The 21968-nt window shown below is 43.5% G+C and overlaps 1 protein-coding gene across 6 annotated transcripts in view; it reads right to left on the bottom strand.

Annotated features, from left to right (window-relative positions):
- Positions 1–21968, bottom strand: part of PDZD2 (PDZ domain containing 2) — a 214013-nt gene that overhangs the window by 64507 nt on the left and 127538 nt on the right. For all 6 annotated transcript variants that reach the window (XM_069963138.1, XM_069963141.1, XM_069963139.1 and 3 more), the window contains 4 exons: positions 9151–9580; positions 6644–6786; positions 4879–5011; positions 2469–2633 (listed from right to left, as the gene is read on the bottom strand). In XM_069963138.1, the coding sequence (XP_069819239.1) occupies positions 2469–2633; positions 4879–5011; positions 6644–6786; positions 9151–9580 (871 nt within the window). The remainder of the gene's footprint in view (positions 1–2468; positions 2634–4878; positions 5012–6643; positions 6787–9150; positions 9581–21968) is intronic.

Genomic DNA, 21968 nt, shown 5'->3' with positions numbered 1-21968 from the left:
AGTCTGACACAGTGCTGTGTCTAGCAAATGACCGGTACAAAGTTTATTACGTAACATTGTCATTAGAGGACTTCCCTCTAGGGGGTTCTATGGCACCAAATTCTGGCCAAGCTTACAAAGTAAGAGCGTTCAGTACTGTACATGCATAAATTATATATCAAGAACGCATCTATAACGTCTATAAGTAAGTAAAGCTGCCAATAACACAACAGGAAATAAAGGCAAATCCTCGCACTCCTCTCTATCCCACAGATATGTAGGTTAAAGTTCTCGCCCTCCCCCCATGATGGTGATTAATAAGTCATGACATCAATTATAGATGCAAATGAAGCCAGCCAAACCTTCCCCATAAATAATGCCGCCACTTGTGTTTTATTTATTCACTCTCACATTTGAAAATACTTCAAATAAAATCCATCACGCCAAATCTCCAAGAGAAGGAGGACATCATGCACTTTTTATAAGTGATGCAATGTAGAGGAATATTCCAGGAAACCTCCTGTATAATGGATGTATACATGCCAATTGTTAAAACAACACTAGACTTAGAAACAAAGAAGAAAACTGTATACCTCAGGCTTTATTCTCTTCTTGGTCATCTCCAATCCCTACTCGATAGAGTCCTAGGATAGTAATATCACAAACTGTTCCCCGGCTAAGACTCCAGCGATTATCTGTAATCTGTATGTTCTCCCTACATATTAAGGTGTTCATACACTAAAGTCAGTTTTGGAGGTACATGCTGGCACCAAAGAGGTCTGGCTGAGGCTCTCCCCTCCCCATAGAGAACACATGAACATTCAGCTGTGCCAAACTATGCCGGATGGTGCACAGTTCCAACACAGATTTATGAATTATTTCTATTTAAAAATCTCAAGTCTTCCAGTACTTATCAGCTGCTGTATGTGCTGCAGGAAGTGGGGTATTCTTTCCAGTCTGATGCAGTGCTATCTGCTGCCACCTCTGTCCATGTTAGGAACTGTTCAGAGCAGTAGCAAATCCATATAGAAAACCTCTCCTGCTCTGGGCAGTTCATGACATGGACAGAGGTGGCAGCAGAGAGCACTGCGTCAGAGTGGAAAGAATACACCACTTCCTGCATGACATACAGCAGCTGATAGGTACTGGAAGACTGGAGATTTTTAAAATAGAAGTAATTTACAAATCTACATACCTTTCTGACAACACTTGATCTGACATTTTTTTCTCACTGGAGTACCACTTAAATAGTAAAGTATTCTTTATACATTCTTATCTGGGTATGGGTTAGTAGTCTCCATAGGTAAAAACCTGCACTATGCAGGATTAGAAAAGGAAAACAGACATAATTCTTGGCCTTAACTGATTCCAGCCAGACAGCATCTCATGTCAGCACCGAGGCCTGTAGTCTAAACATTGCCAATGAGGCAGAAGGGGAAGAATTTTTATAACATACAGCAAATCAAATAAAAGGTAATTTAGCCGTCTAGCGTCGGGATAAATAATCTCTCCCAATCATTTATATTATAACTCATCTACGGATTATAACGCCCTATTGCACAAAGTAAAAGCCACAATGGAGATATTTTTCAGCAAATTCCAAGCCTGTGTTCCCCCCTGCCTGAATATACATGAGGAAACCTTACAAAATCCAACTACAAATCATTCCAGAGCAAAAATGTATGATATAAAGTAATACAAAAGAATATGTTTTCTATAAGGGTACGTTCACACTTACCGGATACGCAGCAGATTTCATTTAAATAACTGAACACAGCATCAAATCTGCTGCAGATCTGCTGCGGATCCTGTAGGTGTGAACGCACCCTAAAGCAGTATTCTGAGTTCTAAAACGCATGTCAGGTTGTTGGGGCCCTGCTGCACAGACACGTAGCAGTTGCATGGTCTTCCTCATCCTCAGTGTCCCGTGCGCAAAAGGGACATATCAGCAGGTTAGATTCTTCTAATCTGCTGATAGTTTCCCTTTAAGATGCAAAGAACAAGACTCCACACAGCTATGGAGACAGAAAAATAAAAAGAAATGGGGATGCAACAATGGAATAAGAAAGTTAAATGTGTTCTATAATACAGGGAGCGGCACAGAAACAAACTTCAAATAAAATGTAGAACATTGTGAATTTTTGGAAATTTCCACTGCCAATTTTGGCCCAATGCAGCTTTCTAAGAAAAGGGGCTTTGATAGATTCAGTTATATAAAACAATCGGCACCACCCCGTGTATCAATATCCCAGCATATCACACCATTGTAACACATTGTAACCTCCAGCAATGGATGCGGATTTCTGTGGTCACATGATGCAATTGTACGCTGACAGGTTTAATCACCATAATGGAGCTCGATAAGTTATTGTCTCCACTATAGTGACTTCATATATTATTTCCTCCTAAGTGCCTGTTCTTACAGCTCAGGAAAGTCTGTAGGATTTATGGAACAATGGTTCTCAGGGAGGTGATCGCAGGATACATACAGCTGCTGGGTCCGCCGCGGACACCCCGCATCCTTTCTCATCGTCCTGATCTGGGTGCACATTCTCCTTGTTATCGGTGTGAACGTCGTCTTGAGCTGCGCACGCGCTTACCAGGTCAGGCAGACTGGTGGAGGGGTACTTGCCAAAGTCAACGTCTGTGCCATCCTAAGAATACAGTGGAGAAGAGTCAGGTGGAGGAAATGCACTTTTGCAATGATGCTTTGTGGTTGGGGATATCCTTTTGCCATTGACTTCTAGGATACAGGGGACCATCCAATCACATGTTGGCACTTGGATGGAGAGGACCAGATGCCAAAGTAAAACTCGCTCCCCTTGCCACTATTACCTATAAATAGCTCATATATGAACTTATCTATACACAATAATTTAAAAGGATCACAAAATTCACGTCCCACCGTTAAAGGTGCTATCCAGCGAAAATCTTTTTCTTTCAAATCAATTGGTTTCAGAAAGTTATATAGATTTGTAATTTACTTCCATTTAAAAATCTCCAGTTTTCTAGTACTTATTAGCTGCTGCATGTCCTGCAGCAAATATTGTTTTCTTTCCAGTCTGACACCATGCTCTCTGCTGACACCTCTGTCTGAGACAGGAACTGTCCAGAACAGGAAAAGTTTTCTATAGGGATTTGCTGCTGCTCTGGACAGTTCCTGTCTAGGAGAGAGATGTCAGCAGAGAGCACTGTGTCAGACTGGAAAGAAAACAACATTTCCTGCAGGACATACAGCAGCTGATAAGTACTGAAAGTACATAAATTTGAAATCTATATAACTTTCTGAAACTAGTTGATTTGAAAGATGGATAACCCCTTTAAGACATCGTTCAGATAGGCCATGGACATCTGACTGGTGAAGGTCCGTATACAGCTGAAAGAAGGGGCCACTGGACTGGACTAAGGCTCTGTGCACATTGTCAGAGGTATACGCAATCTTCTGCACATTCATATATATATTTTCAAATGAGGAATTCTAATACACACAAACCCAACAAAGGCCAAATGGATAGTCTGGAGCGATAAAGATGCATATACCATAGAGGTGTATATTCCAGATGTAGGGCTATATGTGTGTGTATACAACATATACATGTATAAGCTACATAGGTACAAACACTATGCACAGGGCTTGAGCACACTCTGTACAGATGCTAAGCTACAGCACCAGGTACAAACACTATGCAAACATACGGCACTGTACCTGGGTGAACAATGAAGCGGATATGGCCCATCTTTCTCTTGATCAGTGAAGATGCTGGGAGTTGTTCTCCTACTAATCAGATGTTCATTGCTTCTAGAATTAAGAGAACCTCGAGCGCACTCAGGTTTGTCCAAATCTTAGCGTGCAGCATTTCATCACCTGCAGAAGTTGGATACAGCCCAAAGGCTGTCTGAAAAACATGGATACAGCCATAAACTGTATCCATGTTTTCCAGGACTCCCCAGGGCTGCATCCAACTTCTTCATCCACCGGTAATCAAATGCCGCACACTCAGGTTTGGCCAAATCCGAGCATACTCGAGGTTCGCTCAAGGATTGCCATCAAAGTTACATTGTCAAAGACCACCAATGTTTGATCGGCTGTGCGCTGCAGCCTCTTATTGTTACCCAGGCACTGTGGCTTGTGAACCACATATAAAACATACTGCGCTAAATGACAAACTCAACAACAGCTGGGAACAAGAGACACCTATAAATTAATACAACTTATAATATGACCAACCCCCAGAGAGCAGAGAACTACTCCCTGCTCAGTCCACTGGTATCAGCCCATTCACCGCTGCTAAATATACTGTAAGACTGAACTACTCCCTGCCCAGTCCACTGGTATCAGCCCATTCACCGCTGCTAAATATACTGTAAGACTGAACTACTCCCTGCCCAGTCCACTGGTACCAGCCCATTCACCGCTGCTAAATATACTGTATGACTGACAGCTACTACAATAGTGTCTGTCTCCTGGGACTTCTGGACGTCTCATCACTGTGCACTAAATGACGGAGGTTATTAAGCAATTACCACGCCTAATCCCGCGCCTCGAATCATCAGTCTTGTAGGTATCTGAACATCTCACTGCCCTGCTGTGAATCACTGCAATAAAGCGGTCATTATCAGCTCACCTCCAATATCTCTATCTACTATGAAATATAAGGAATTATCATCTCTGTCAGATCAGGTAACTCTGTTATACCCAGGCTCTGTTCACATAGCACTGCATGCAGTTCTTAGGGTAAGGCTATGTTCACACCACATTCAGTATATGGTAGCATTCCCCCACCTGTTGCAAAGTCGCTGTGGCTCACCTATCTGTGCATGCTGGGAGTTGTAGTTGTGGAACAGCTGAAGGGTTGTTTCCCGCTAAGAATTATCTCTGTAGTAACACTGTATACCTACCCTGCTGGCAACAACAAGTTGCACCACTCCGACAGCACCCCGCAGGATAACCACAGCTTCTTGGTGTGACAGCCCCACCAGTGACTGGCCATTTATCATTAGAAGTTCATCTCCTGCTTTTAGTCTACCATCCCTGAAAAACAGAGCAATATCATATATCATATATTCTGCTGGGTATGTGCCCAGGTTGCCTAAAAACCATCTGCCTTCCATCGTGTGTGCCCAACAATCAGGGGTCTTCTTATTACATGAAGAGATGGCATAGAGCTGAGGGTCGATCTCAGGATCTGACAATGAAGGGGAAGCAGTCCTGGTTTAGTGCTATGGCCCCAACACAGTATCACTCCTGGCTGCCTGCTGGGAACAGAACTGCAGCATAATGTTGGTCACTAAATATCACCCTGCTGCAGTTCCTTCCAAGAGGCAGGAGCTGGCGCCATAGTGCAGGAAAACATTTTTGAGGGGTAGAAGTCCCTCAAAAGTTTTCCCTGGACTATGCTAGACCCGATTGCCGCGCTCCTCTTTGACTATTTTTTTTTTTTCAATAGAATAAAATAATTTTTCTATGTTCTGCAAAGACAGATTGATATATGAAATGTACGAGGTGTCTCCTCAACCTAACAGCATCTAACAGCGTCAGCAGTTTGGAACATCAATTGCAGCTGACACATTCCCTTTAAAACCATGAAGCTACTAGGTACTGGGAGAAGCACCGGAAGTAATATCTGTCATATCACAGACTGCATCCCTTATACTGCACAGACTTGTTTTAGACAGCAGGAAGCTTAAAATGACAGTACAAGATAATAATTTAGGGTTAGGCCCCTTCACATGTCCAGTAAATTTATCTGGTTTCTTTTAGGCATGGACACCCTTCAGCATTTTTCCTGAAGGGTGTCCGTGCTTGGAAAATAACTCCGGAAAATATAGGACATATCCTACATTTATCCAGAATTCCATCACGGATGCCTCATAGAACCCTGTGAGGCATTTGGAATCTGTCCGGAATTCCAGCTGCATTGCATGCCAGCGCCCGGGCAAGTGCCACCAGGTGCTGACACTGGCCCTTTAACTGTATGCGTGCTTAATCAGGAGCACATACAGTTAAATACAGTGCTGTGATTGACCAGGCCGGGTGTCATTGGCTCCCGACCCTCTCAATTACTCTTGTAGCTGGAGGCATAATTATACCTCTGGCCACAAGAGGCCGCTACCTTCCCTCCAGCATTGCTGCGCATAAGTGACTTTACTTGTGCAACTGCAAAGCCAAAACAATCAGCGAAGCTGGAGGAGGGGCAGTCTGCAGCAGGTGAGTATGATTTTTTATTTTTTTAACTTCTCAGTTTTAGTGTCCAGGAAACACTGATGGTTTCCTGAAGCCTCCTGAAAGGCTTCCTGATCAGTGTTTCCAGACTGTAAAAATGGCCACAGACGTGTTAAAGGGACCTTAAAATTTTCCAAACAATTTTCAAAAATGTCATTAAATCAATAGTCAGATTTATATTTCAGTTTTTGAACTGTTCTTACATCTCCTATTGTGTTTCAGTGATATAAGCCACCGTGACTTCATGCAAGTCCAGCAAGTTTCCATGATATCACAACATTTACTCAGGGGAAAGCATCTTATGTGCCACAAAACTGGCAAACTGAAACCAATTCACCCATACTTTTCTTGTTGGTCTCTGCCTGTTGGATGTTTAGAGGTTTTATATAGATCTATTCTGTATTGTATCACATGAACAAGTCATCATGTATTACAGCATACCTGTCTGCTGAGCCACCTTCTTCTACATGGGCTACAACAATACCATGTGGAGACCTCTTGGAGCCCCGGCCACCAGTGATCTGAATGCCCAGACCATCAGCTCCCTTCAGCATGTGCATCTTCCATATGCAGCAGCCGTCCCGCTGAAAGAAAACATACAAGTTACATCTCTTTGTGATTGTCAAGGTTTTAATGAATTGCCAAGTGCAATTAGACTTCTTATTTTATAAGATGATTCCCCCCCCCCCCCCCACTGCATCTTCTCCTTAGTACATGTAAAGAGCCAACAAAATCACCATCTACATCAATGTCCACGTGCATACACACATCCATATGTAGATATTGATGATTATTTATTGCAGGGAAATTCTTTATTTAGGAAAAGTATTTCTTAGACTCAGATATACAGGGGAACCAGACCTTGAATGGGTTATTGAGTACCCAAGGAATTTCAAACATTGAGACATCATTGCCCTCAAAAACACTGTCTTTTCTATGATCTGCATTCCATGAAAATTCTGGGATGTGTCAAACAAAGAAACATATCAGCTTTACATTCTATCGCCAAGGCGGAGAGAAGATAGAAGGACGTGCCGAACACTGTTCTATTGTATATGGTGAAGCCTATACTGTGATCTCTGCCCACAGGATATAGGTCTGGCTCCCAACTCCCAGGATTCTCAGCTCTATCCGGTCTTATATCTATAATGTGTAATCATTGCATAAGGAAACGAACAGATACAGTATAACGTATATCAATTCCTAACAATAGATGAAATTAAACCAAAAGTAATTTAAAGTTTAACAACTTTTCATTATACAATTCTAGACGTCTGGACAGATGAAGGGTCTTGGTGCAGACAAGTAAAGGTTTCCCACCAGTCTGCGTTTCTCCTCCTGTGTTGTCTGAACTGTGCCGATCCAGCTTTGGGCAGAAAAGGTGGGCAATCTTAGCTAAAGTCTTTGTATATTGGATTATCTAGCACAATATCCTGAAAACTACATCATCTGAGATCACTAGGCACCAACTCACGGCTCAGATGGCACCTAGCAGCCAGTCTCTGACCACCAAATGCATGAGACTACCAGAGGATTTACATGGCAAACCTCTTCAATAGGAACAAAAATCACTAAAATATTAAACAGATAAGGAACCTCTGGGATAATAGTGATTGTCCGATATTTATAAGATGTTTATATAGTAAGCACAATCATGCCCATTGCATTTTCAACAGAGGCAATCACCATCTGGTTTTTCTCATATTGTCGTGTTCCCCAAGCTGTGGCTCTACAAATCCCATCATGCCCTGACGGCCGCAGACTAACTCCTATACTGTTGCGCCCATGTATTGTACCTGCTGCACCTCATGTATTGTGCTTGCTGCCCCTAATAAAATACCCCAACTTCATTGCTGTGCGGGGCCTGTCCTACACATCTAGGCTCAGCAGCAGTTAGGGAGGCCTAGAACGTAGGTGACCCCTCCCATCTACCGCCCTCCTGGCAGCATGCAGCTGGCATCCAAGACATATAATACAAATAGATGTATCAGGGACACTATGGAGGTGGAGGGTGCGTCCTCTTCTTTACCTTGGTCGCACTAGCAGCCGTGTGGTTTGCTTCCATTGAAGGTACAATACCTCTACCCTGTACAGTCACACCCAGGACTCTATAATGGTGTCATACCAACAAATTACTTCATGTGACTCAGTGACACTAGTGCCATGGATGTGTAAACCACCAATATGTACTACGCGGCAGACACTACCATGTTTATTTCACATTGCAGACGTGTCTGAATATTTGGGGAACATTTGTCAAAAGTGATGCTTTAATGTAAATGTTTATAAGCTTGATGGACGTTCAGAAAAGGGTCTGGATTCTATTTGCAGGTCCTGACTTTCTTACTAAAGTACAATGGAAACATATTACTGGTAGGATTACCAAATGTCCTGAACACATAATTATTTAAAAAGGGGTATTCTGGTAAAAAAAAATCTTTCAAATCAACTGGTATCAGAGGGTTATATAGATTTGTAAATTTACTTCTAATTAAAAATCTCCAGTCTTCCAGTACTTATCAGCTGCTGCATGTACTGCAGGAAGTGGTGTATTCTTTCCATGTCAGGAACTGTCCAGAGCAGTTCATAGAAAACTTCTTCTGATCCAGGCAATTCCTGACATAGACAGAGGTGGCAACAGAGAGCACATACTAGAAAGAAAACACCACTTCCTGCAGGACATACAGTTGCTGATAAGTACTGGAAGACTGGAGATTTTTAAATAGAACTACAAGCAAATAACCAGCAACTAGAAGTTCTGAACCCCCACAATGTGTTACTTGTTGTCAGCCAGTTTCCCCACTATGGCCACAATTATAGCTCCCACTAAGGTTTATGACCCAAACTCATATTCACAGTGTGTTGGTTCGCTCCCTGGCAGTGGAGCGAGGATGGTAATGACTGTTTTTCTTGTAATATGGTATTAAGAGAATAAGTACTATAGGTACCTGAGCGGAGATGTCGTTTGGTTTCGGGGAAGTCCTTGGAGCCTTTGACAAGAGATACTCACATCTGTCCTCATCATAGCTGCTGTGAGAGTCCTCCCTCACATGACCCTGACTCCCTACAGTCTCCTCACCATCGTGTCCTCCATCAACCTCCATAGGTGCACAATGCCCATTTTCATGAATGCCCTCCTGTCCTCCTTTACCCTCTTTGCCGTCTTTGGCCACAGTCCTTGAGATGACGCCAAATTTCCTGGTTCTTTTGCCATTTTGTATGGCCCTAATGCTTGGCTGTGAGGTAGAACTTGTTGCTTTGGGTTCACAGGTGTTGGCATGGCCACTGTTGGAAGGAGGAAGAGGAGCCTTGCGTTTAATGCGCCGTAACATGATCAAGTAGATGAATCCGCCATTCCAGCACTGCTCAGCCAGGTAACTACGAGAGGAAAGAAGACACAATTATTGTTTAATAACTAAACACTCTACAAACAGTAACTGTAAGTAACATAGTTGCATATTTTTGTATTTATGATACGGAAGTCCATTAAGGGTTAAACTAGCAGGTATCCCCAGAGTAGCCATGTACTCTGCCTGAAGTCAAGCTGAATTGGACATGTGGGCGGAGCACTGTGGCTAGAATGCTCCTCCCAGCTTGATGCCAGGCAAAATATACATTCTTTCCAATAGTGACCCTTTCTGACTAGCTTCAGTAAATCCTAGTATTCACCATTAATTAACAATTCTGGAACATCTTTTAGCTTGTAGCTCAGCGATTTGCCGTCCCACTGTTATTCTTACTAGAAATGTACGATTAAATAGCCATCTGGGTGTTAAGCACCTGTAATGCTGCGTTTACACGTAACGATAATTGGCCCAATCGTACGATTAACGATGTCAGAGTAACGATTTTTTTTTTCATAACGAGCAGCGTTTAGACGGTACGATATATCGTACGGAAAATTTGCTGTGCGATCGTTTTGCGATCGCTTAAGCCTATCTCACACATTGATTTAATCGGCGAACGACTGTTCACACGGAACGATTTGCGAATTTTTTGCAAATGACGAACGACGATTTGATAACATGTTGAAAGATCAAAATGCACGATGTATCGTTCGTCGTATGATCGTTCGCTGCGTTTACACGTACGATTATCGTTTGAATTCGATCGTTATTGCGCAAATTTGTACGATAATCGTTACGTGTAAACGCACCATAACACAAGGCGATGGAGAGGAGCAAATGAGCGCTGTCAGCTCTTGTTTGCTCCTCGTTTCCCACTCGCTAGTGGCATTATTACACACGTCGGAAGCGAGCGGGTAGAAACGGGTGGGGCAGGGAGCTGTCTGGAAGCCCATAGGAGATGGAGGCAGTATGCTGCCGCCGCTCCCATACCACGGGGCGACGGCAGCATATCTCAACGAAGGATGTCGGCTGATCCTTGTCTTATATTACATGAGACGATTAATGGCTGATATCGGCCGAAATCGTTTTGTGTAATAGCGCCCTTACCAGTTGAGAGTGTGTTCCTACACTGTCTATCACTGTCAGCTGATTGATAGTCCCGGACAAGCCCCCAACTGCTAACACCCAGTAGGCTATTTCGTCCAAGAAACACAGAGGAACGGCACAACAGAGCGCTATAAGAGAAGATGTTCCAGAATTGTTATTTCATACGAAATACAATGATTTACTTAACTCAGTTGGACAAGGAAAATCCATAGGCCCCCTTTAAAGGGGTACCTTAATAAAAAAAATCTTAAAAAGAACTGTCATCGGTAAGTTATATAGATTTGTAATTTACTTCCATTTAAAAATCTGAAGTCTTCCAGTACTTATCAGATGCTGTATGTCCTGCAGGAGTTGGTGTATTATTTCCAGTCTGACACAGTGCTCTCTGCTGCCACCTCTGTCCATGTCAGGAATTGACCAGAGCAGTAGCAAATCCCCATAGAAAACCCTTGCTGCTCTGGACAGTTCCTGTCATGGACAGAGGTGGCAGCAGAGAGCACTGTGTCAGACTGGAAAGAATACGCCACTTCCTGCAGGACATACAGCAGCAGGAGACTTGAGATATCTACATGAGGACATTGATGTACAAGGTTGATCCACACAGTCAGGACATATTGTCCTTGATATTGATTTGATTGCTCAATGCAAAAATAAAAATAAAATCCAATTTAGCATTTATGATTGACACTAAAGAAAATTGGTATTACTTTATTTCTGTTAATTTTTCTTTTAGCATGAATTAGATTTAGCGTAAGCATGCATATGTAGCAGAGCTAAATTTGGTAGGGTGAGGCGCTAATCACATCACGTTTATGACCTCTGTTCAATGTATACAGCAGGATGTATATGCTGAACAGTGGCATCCCTCACCTATAATGTATATGTATGCAATGGTGTCCGTTCTTAAACGGACCATCCCACTCTGTTCTGAGGCGCCAGTGATAGGATGTACTTAGCTCAGAGAGATATATATACACAAGCTATGTTCACAATATGAGCATCAATGCATATTTACTGCGTGAACTCAATCCCAGCCCAACATTCAAGTATTGTTAGATTTATAGTGAACCTCCTAATAAACCTGTTTTACAAACGCACTTTATTGACTGTGTAAGTCCCTGAACTGCATTTCCCATTGTACGATTGCAGAACACAATGGCAATACTAATGCTATAGAATAGTTTTTTATTACTCATAACCATGTGACAGATCCCGGCGCTGTCCTGACACGCTGACAATCGCAGCTAAATAGGAAACTATTTGGTTACTTGCTTCCTGTTTATTTTTATTTGTAGCCAATGATGTTTCGCTGGGATTTTATGAGTAATCGCAGTCACTGTGCGGATGAATAGACTTTTATCCCGTCTACAGGGTATGTTCATATCTGCAGCTATTATTATAGCTATAAAGCATTCAAAACTAAAAAATGAAGAAACTTAAAGTGACACTGTCCTCCTGTTTTCCTGTGTGGCTTTAATCATTGTTGGACAGTGTCTTCTAGCCTGGGATTAGTAACCCGTCGAGCTCCCTCTCCCTGCCTAGGCCCAGTGCGGTAACCACGCCAGCTCTGTGATGTGAAATCACACAGGAAAACTGGGGTGTCAGTATCACTTTAAAACTGGAAAAGAAAAAAAAAATCACCTGCCGGTTTTTCTGAAGGGTGTCCATGCTGGAAAATAGCTCCGGAAAATATAGGACATGTCCTACATTTGTCTGAAATTCTGGGAGGGATGCCCCATAGAACCCTATGGAGGCATCCAGAGTTCCAGACAGCTCTGGATGCACATCTGGAATCTGTCCAGAAGTCCGTCCAGAAGCACATATAGTTAAATCCTTTGCTGTGATTGACCAGGCTGGGAGCTTTTGGCTCCCAGCAATGTCACTTAAGGCCCTATTCCACGGAACGATTATCGTTCGTATACGGCCGATATCGGCCGCTACGGACGATAATCGTCCCGTGGAATAGAGTGCAACAATCAGCTGACATCGTTCATGTCGGCTGATCGTTGCAGTCACTTGTTTTTCAACATGTTGAAAAACAAGCGACTGATATAGCAGCGATCTGCTGCCGTCGCTCCGTTGAATAGGAGCGTCGGCAGCAGATGCTGCTATATCCTATGGGCTGCCCAGACGATCTAGCGATCCCCCGGGCAGCCCCCCCGCAGCTCCCCGCTGCCCCCTCCCGCACTCACCCGCTCGCTGAAGCCGCATTGAATAGCGGCGGCAGCGAGCAGGGAACGAGGAGTAAACGAGCGCTGAGAGCGCTCGTTTGCTCCTCTGACGACCAGTGGAATAGGGGCATTACTCTTGTGACTGGAAACGGCAGCATACTTCCGTCCACAAGAGGCTGCTTCCTCCCCACAAGCGCTGTGGCACAAGACTGACATCACTCGTATGTATGCAGCACCAGCAGAAGACCAAAGGAGAAGACTGCCAGCAGAATGGCTGATTTTATTATTATTATTTTTTTTAAATCCATTTTTATGACGTCTCCTGAAAGGCGACTGACTCAGACCTATGTGTCGCCATGGTTACAGACTACAAACAAACCTTATGTGGTCTGATCCTGCAGTCACGCTCCTTTCAATCAAGTCTTCTAATTCTTGCTTTAATTTATTAGTAAAAAGAGGTCAGGGCCCTATTACACACAGAGCTCCAAACAACTGAGTCTCGATAACTGTCAGACAACTATTTTGAACTGCTTATGTGCAAAAAAAAAAGCACCAAAAATGCTGCAAAACGTACTCTGTGTGCAAAATAGGTGCTTTATATCCTAAATAAGTAATATTCACTATTTTTATGCCATGATGATAGATAGATAGATAGATAGATAGATAGATAGATAGATAGATAGATAGATAGATAAAAAATAAAACAAAGTTCTCATTGAATGCAATGGGGAAAAAAAAACTGACATAAAATGGACGTGTTGTACACACTGCAAAACATGCCTGTGTGAACATCGCCAGTCTTTTTCCTTCTATATGTTTGCTCTCACACATGGTGTAGGTTCCATACACTGACTCACTAAAGAGTTAATACCTCTGCTGCTCCCACATCTGCATTTCCTCATGTAAATTGGGCAGGGAATGAAATGTACAGATGAAGGCCTCCTTTATCCTACAACAACTCCTCTTTATTAACACATAACACAGGCCTTTTTTTTTTTTTAAGCAAGCCCGGTTCTATTCCCAAGGTCGGATTAGTTCGAGGAAATGGTCCATTATTCCCCCTGACAGTCTTGACATGACCTACATAGGGAGGCAGATGAAAAGAATTCTAGCAAGTCCAATGACTTTGAGAGTATTGTGAAAATTCCTGTCCGGTGGGAGTGATCAACCCGGGAGACTTCTGGACATTTAACCTGATCCCGAAAATACCCCAAAAGGAAGCCAGGACGTCCTCATTCACTTTAACACTTTATAAATGGGATTGTTTTGCAACTGCTGTAAAGCAGTGGTGAGGAACCTTTTGCCTTGCAGCTGTTGCAAAACCTTTGGCTGTCCAGGCATGATGGGATTTGTAGTTTTGCAACAGATGGAGAGCCAAAGGTTCCCCATTTCTGCTGCAGAGGTTGGAGATCACCGGTGGCCAAAATTAAAACATGCATCTGGTTATGTAATGGTTGTGTAGGTGACTGATGCATTGATGCTAGCGATTACCATGGGTATCTCACTGATCACATGACGCCAATCATCAGGGGGGGGGGGGGGGCAGTGGCTCATTTTAATGGGGACTTGATTGCCAATTGTGGTTTGCAAGAGCAATTCTGTAGCGTGAAATGATGATTATATTCACGGAAATGCTCTGAAAACCTGGTGAATCATAGGACTGACAAATAAGATGAATGACTGATAATGTAGTCTCATTAGAGGGATGAAGCAATATAGAAATGGAAATCGCCTGCAGACGACTTTAACAGAAAAAAAAGATATACCATGGACAAGTGGAAACGGGGATCTTACATCTATCACATGGCTCCGGGGGCAGCTGCAGGGGATCCGAGCTCACCACAGCTGCTCTTCTGCAGCTTATCACTGCAAATGGAGTCTATAGGCTGTCGATGGGCCACGGGGGCTTTTATTCTGCAAATATACCCTTATGTACTACTTCTGAAGAAATGTGTCATTTAATTTCCTTTTATTCTTTTCTCTTTTGTACTTGTTGTTTTAACCTTTTTTTTACACAATTATAAAGGCCTCCATGATGCATGAGCTGCTTTATGGCAGCCACAAGGCCATAAGAAAACTAAGGGTCCTATTACACTGAGTGATTTTTAACGATTAACGACTAATGGTGCGTTTACACAGCCAGATTTATCTGACAGATCTTTGAAGCCAAAACAAGGAGCAGACTATAAACAGGGATCAGGTCATAAAGGAAAGACTGGGATCTATCCCCTTTTTTAATCAATTCCTGGCTTTGGCTTCCAAAATCTGTCAGATAAATCTTTCTGTGTAAACGCACCCTTACGATAAACAATCGCAAACAAGATTGTTTATCGTTAACCTGAAATCGTTCACCATATTACACAGAACGATAATCGTTACTATGATCGTTACTATGATCGTTTATTCCTTCTGATCCCAGCAAAACTATGGGCAATGTGGAATTACACTGAACGATTAGTAAAAAAATGCGGAACTTGAGCGAACGAACGTGGAATTACAGCAAACAATTAGCGAACGATTAACGATAATTTTAGGTTCATATCTAAATAAACTATCAACGACATACGAACGATTTTTCGATCATTATTGCCTGCAATTACACAGAACGATTATCGTTTAAATTCAGACGATTTAACTTTTAAAATTTAACGATTTTTCGCACGATAATAGGCCCGTGTAATAGGGCCCTTAGTCAGTGACTATAAAAGAATATGGTGGGCGTTCTTAGTTCGGCTGGGTTTACATTGCATTTGTGCTGTACTTTTAGCGAGGATGTTGGAAAAGCTTGGGAAGCCTGTGTCCGCACTCTTCTACTGCCACATGGAGGCCAAAAGAGAGTCCTCTGCCTGGATGATATGTGGCAGCTATTCTATCTAATGGAATCCTGAATAAAAAAAAAAACCTGGGGGAAGATACAGTATATGGTGCTGTCTTATAGTACGATTCTGCCCATTGCCTATGAACCAATCACAGCTCAGCTTTTATTTTACCAGAACTCATTAATACTTAAAAGCCAAGCTGTGATTGGTTGCCAAAGGCAACAATGGACATTCCTACTGTGAGACAGCGCCGTAATGGCCTCAACTATCTCTGGAGCTCCAAGACCGCAATGCAGGAAACTCCTTCCTCTCCTCCTTCTGTGCTATGGACACATACATGGCTGTCAGCAGTACCACCACCCTGCAGGGAGCTCACGAGGAGTAGAGGAAGGCTCACTACATAGCTGTACCACCGATGGAGGGAAGCTCAGATGATGTAACATGCCATATATGTTAACTGTCAGAGCTGAGTGAACCCAAGCGTGCGGCATTTGATGCCCAGTGGTTGCAGAAGTTGGATGTATCCATGTTTCCAGGTAATTAAATGCTCCATGCTCGGGTTCGCTCCTCTCTAGTAACTGTCAATATATGACATCATCAGAGTTTCCTCAGGGTTGATCTTCTAGCATTGAATGGAGCCTTCCTCTCCTCTTTCTGAGCCCCCTGCAGGGTAGTGGTAGCACTGACGGACATCTGACACATTTGTTAATGGAAATATGTGACAGGACCACCGCTCTACAGGGTGCTCAGGAGAATGAGCAATGCAGCGATGTATCCCATTATACAGTGGGATATGTTATAGCCTTCGATCAGGGATATATATATATATATAAGGTCTACCCAACCTATACCTTTTATGAAAGACTATAAACTTTATCTAGCCTTATTTCTCCCGAAGTTTCTGCAGGTGAGGAAGGATGAGGGGGGTCTCAGACTACTTTAAGGATGTGTTCCCACATATTAGTTTGAATAGCAATCCAGTGGAACCCCCCCCCCCCCTTTTCTCCCCCAATACTTGTGCAATGTTGCCGATACCAAAGGAGTATTAAAGATTTTTTTTTTTACATGTTTACGTTGCTTCTGGTTCCCTGCCCCCCCCCCCCCCCCCCCCCCCCCCCCCCCCATTCACAGTGCAAATATACTTAATGCAAAGCCAAAACAGCCTGAAAGAGTTAAAGGGTTAATGGATTAGTTCAGCTCTGCTCCATCCACACATGATGGCATGGTACAGACAGGTCATCCCCTATCTCTCAGTAGGGTGCAGTCATGGAGACTCAGGACATGCCAGAGGAGATTTACAATGCACATTGTTAGAGACACGGCTAGAGGAGCCCAGGCCAATGGCTTCTATTTATTAGGCTAGATCTGATCTCCTGGCCACTTATCTCATTCACATAACTGGATTATGGCGTTGCCCCCAGCATGGAGCAGTCATTACATGAAGTAAAAGGCTCCAGGGTTTCCCTTTCGGCAATCTGATAAAAGTTATTTGTCCTTTCCCTTTTCCTCTTGAGGCTTGTCGACCGGAATGATGAGAATGTGTGTTATGTGGAAATGACTGCACTTTGTTTCTACATTTATCCTGTCGAGATGAGGATGCGATACTGCACATTAGGAGTGACACATAAGGGGGCTTTCCAGCATGAGGGGTCCGAGTCCTGGCACCTGCACTGAAGGTGCCATTGTGTCATGTCCATTATTGCTTCCTCCTTGACCTGCAGTAGCACGTGCCTTCCTGCAGGTAAGTTGGTGCATGTGCCCCCTTCTTGCAGATAAGTTGGTGCCTGTGCCACCTTCTCTTAGGTAAGTTGGTGCATGTGCCCCCTTCTTGCCGGTAAGTTGGTGCATGTGCCCCCTTCTTGCAGGTAAGTTGATGCATGTGCCCCCCTCTTGCAGGTAAGTTGATGCTAGTGACTTGGGGTCTGAAATCATTTCAGGTCTGAGAAGCTTTGGGGTGCCTTGCGGACTTCTTATGACTGTAGGGCATATTTGGAGCCTTCTGTGATTTTTTTGCTGAAGAGGGGGGCAGTAACTCTGATCAGTGGTCACTGGGGACTACCGGAGTTTATTACTATAGGGTGATTCAATAGGATATTTTTTCCATTTATCTGAAGAGTCTAAGCGATCAGACTCCCACAATCATCCACCCTGTAGATGGGGGATATTATGATCCTAGCATAAGAAAAAAAAAATTATAACATGGAATAGAAAAAGAATGGACTAATGATCTGTAAAATACAGCAGGTTATAGTAGTGCTGGTGTCAACAGGGTCCCAGTCGTCTCGTTCTCTGAGACTCGGTACTCAGGCCTTTCTTTGTCGTCTTTTCTACATATTTGAAGCAGCAGGTGATAGATGAGGATGAGGCACCACCACACATTCCCAGCTTCCCGAAACACCATCGGAGTTGCTGACAAGCCCCTTCCTGTTATGTTCCTCTCCCTGGACACAAGTGTGAACTCAAGTCTCTACAGTGGTTGATGCAGCTGAGTAACCCAAAGCTCCTAGGTCGAATGGCCAAACCTGTAAAAGAGTTGTAACAGAGATCGGAACCCCATTGATCGTGAAGTGATTCCATATGCTGGGTAAATGCCATTACTTTGTGACTAGAATACCCCTTTAATAGCTGTGTCTGCCTCTGCAACAAGCCATGTCAGAGAGGGGCACCAGCCTTTGTTGGTAAGAAACTTAAGCAAACTAGTGGGATGCTAGACCGAGTATTGAACAACCAAACCCTACTAAAACCTGGCGCTATAATGGGGCCCATTTTAACCTTTAGAACCCCCCTCTCTTCTATGTTTGCTATTGAACTGCAGATCATCCCCCTGGACTAACACAGTAGGGTTTCCCTAGGTTGACCCTGATGGACTCTTGTCTTCTTTCAAGCTTATTAACTATGTTACTATGTTACTAGGAAAATAAAAAAATAATGCATTTTAAAGGGGGGGTGTAATGCCGGGGATCCAACATCGCGTGGGGTGGGGTGGGATGCATGGCAAGCCAACCACCAGCAGGTATCATACATTGTAATCCATGGAAAATACTGTAGATATATAGTACCTGCCAGGCTTTGGAAACTGTATTGCAGAATTTTTCTACGTTAGATCAGACTGAAGAGTAAAGCACGACAGTCTTAATTTTTGCTTTGGAGCCTTTTATGTCTATGTGTGTCCAACCTCTGGGACACAAGCCTAGCCACATTCTTATTTAAGACAGCCATGAGGCCCTCATAGACTTCAGACAATTGGTGAAATCCATCCCATTCAATGAGATCTTTAAACCATATAATTTCCAAAATGCCTAAAAACTGCAGTCCAGCAAGTTCTCTGGGATCAGCGCTCTCTACTTATCAGCATTGTTTCCAAAGATCAGAGCCAGATCAGCAGCCAAGTAGAAATAAACCTCAATTACAGGCCAGAGAAGTTTATTGGAAGCTTCTTAGAAAGTTTTGTTTCCTCCTCTGCTGTATTTCCTCCGCCTGTTTATGGGGAAAAAAAACTTTACTGTGATATTGTCTACACCAAAACAGAAGTGACTTTCATGTATTTTTTATGAGTCCCATGGGCCAGGTTGGTTATTGGTGTAGGAACCTGCTATCTTACTGCACTCAAAGCCTTGAGATTTACATCTGACACAGTCTAGTAATCCTGTAGACAAGACGTGAAGTCTTCAAACATTCTTTTAGGAATTAGAAGAGGAGGCATCTGAGGAGACAACAGAGCGCAGAGAATAAGGCTACCAATAAATCGGTAAATTTGGAATCCACTGGCCACTCTCACTCTTTAGGACCTGCCCTATCCTGCATTATACACACAGGCCCAGATTTATCGAACAGAAACTGGTGTAAACTGCCCATGGCAACCAATCACAGCGCAGCTTTAATTTTACCGGACCTGAAAGTTGAGTTGGGTTTGGTAGTTACAGGCAGTTTCCATCAGTGTCTATTTCACACCCTTTGATAAATCTGGGCCGCAATGTATTGATTTGCATGAACGATGTCTAATGCTTCCCTTACCCTCGTGGAGGCAGTGCAGGGAAAGTGAACTTCTCCTACCATGTTGGTGATCAGGTTGCAAGCACGCCTTCCTGATGACTGACAGCCCTCCCTACTGTTACATTATCAGACAATAGGCATGCTTGCAGCTGACAGAAAAAATTGCATCTGGACCCCTACAATAACCTCTATCCTACGGATCCTAGAGGGTCATTTTAAATTGTGCAAATACCCCTTAATAGCACCCATAACAAGGAGTTCTTTATTCAATGTAGTCAACATGACAATGTTCTATATTCATTTGGATGAGTATCATGTGGATAATGGTGCTCATACACATAAGTAAAGAGTTGGGTGAATCAGTCTTATTCATTGGGCCTGCTGACTATCGTATTGTCTCCCTACTGAGAACATGTGATCAGCCGTACATATGTATTGGGCAGGTTGAGAACAGTAGATGTCATCAGACAACCACGTTTGGATGGCGGTGAAATTTAAAGGGGTTGAAATAAACCATACGGTCCATGCTAAAGTCAGTAGAAAATGCAATCCCATGAATGATGCGATGGGTCAAACACCACCACTTACCCAATCTAACAAGTTACCTTGCGGAATAGCTCTTGTTGACGCCAATTGTATAATGCAGTGCATAAATCACGTTGTGTATACAAGAGGTGAAGTCTGATTCCTGTGATAATATTTAGAGGCCTACACATGGAGCTGAAATAAGCTGATGAGATTGCCTCTTGCATTCTTAATACTTGGCCTATATAAAGGTCCTGTGTTTATCAGTAGAGAGCGGAAAAAAAGGCTTTCAATCTCAAAATAGATCAAGGCGATCCTTACATGACCTGGGTGCATGTGATTAATATTGATGAGAGGCTGCAAGGAAGAGTTTAACGCTCACAACCTTAGCGCTATCTTTTCAGCTTCTGTGCAGTTTATTCTAGACGCTTAAAAAAAAAAAATGTTTACAAAGCATTTCAGTAACCAGGGTTGTGACTTTACAAAAGGAGAAGTTATTGACAGTGTTTATAGGTTTCCAAGGTCTCTGCTGTGTACAGTGTACAATGTCCAAGCCATCTGAAAGTACAGGCAATGTCAAATTTTGGAGGCACTTTAAAGTGGACCTGTCATGTTGAACATGAAGTCTAATCTGCTGCCATTATGTTGTAGAAAAGTCAGTATAATCAGTATAATATTCATGCAAATCGTTGTATGGTTAGGACTGCCCACTGGACTCCTCAATGATGGTCACAGATTAGGACTGCTCACTGGACTCCTCAATGATGGTCACAGATTAGCACTGCCCGCTTGACTACTAAATAATGATCACAAATTAGGACTGCCCACTGGACACCTAAACAAGCTATTGGCTGAGCATAACTGTGCTCAGCCAATCGCGGCTGAGCGGCTGATGACGCGGCCACGTCATCAGCTGCTCAGCTGCGATTGGCTGAGCACAGTTATGCTCAGCCAATCGCGGGTGAGCTTCGGATGACGCTGCAGAGGGCGGCCGGCACTCGGGAAGATCCTCCGGCCGCCCGAAGAAGACGTCACTGCTGAGGATCGGAGACCGTGGTCGGCATGTGACAGGTAATGTATAGCGCACCACACTTCCGGGTACACGGGTGGGGGTGGTGGGACACGGGGAAGGGGGCCATTCACAGACATAACATACATTACAAAGTTGTATAACTTTGTAATGTGTGTTATTCTGTGAATTTTTTAGCGCCGGACAACCCCTTTAAGGCCCCGTTCCCACTGAGCAAAACTAGCGGAATTCCGTGGCGGAATTTCCGCCGCGGAATGCCGTTAGCCTCCTGCTCATAATGGGAGTCTATGGGAGGCGCGCTCTCCTGCCCTGTCCACGCTGAAGAATGAACATGTTCATTCTTCAGCGCGGACAGAACAGGAGCGCGCACCTCCCATAGACTCCCATTATAAGCGGGAGGCTAACGGCATTCCGCGGCGGACAATTCCGCTAGTTTTGCTTAGTGGGAACGGGGCCTAAGTTTAAGTAGCTGAAATCCAACATTTCAGATCCTTTTTTCTCCCACTGCCATTTGGCTTTGTACAGTTGTGGGACCCCCATACACATTAAATTTATGCTGGTTCCCTGATTTGGTTGTCACTGAGGGGACATGCTGTGACAATTGTATTTGGCTCTATTAATGTGTACAGATAGGGAGTTTCTTCATTGTCGGATCTAGTGTAGTATGGCGGAGTTCATTCAGTGTACTTGGCACATATATGCCTTCCCACGTATATCACGCCGAATATTACACAACTGGAGATATTTATTTAAACCACATGGATACCACACAGC

Source organism: Dendropsophus ebraccatus, chromosome 3 (genome assembly GCF_027789765.1).
Source record: "Dendropsophus ebraccatus isolate aDenEbr1 chromosome 3, aDenEbr1.pat, whole genome shotgun sequence".
Taxonomy (NCBI): Eukaryota; Metazoa; Chordata; class Amphibia; order Anura; family Hylidae; genus Dendropsophus; species Dendropsophus ebraccatus.
The sequence above is the reverse complement of the archived record's forward strand: the minus strand, read 5'-3'. Positions and strand labels throughout refer to the sequence as shown.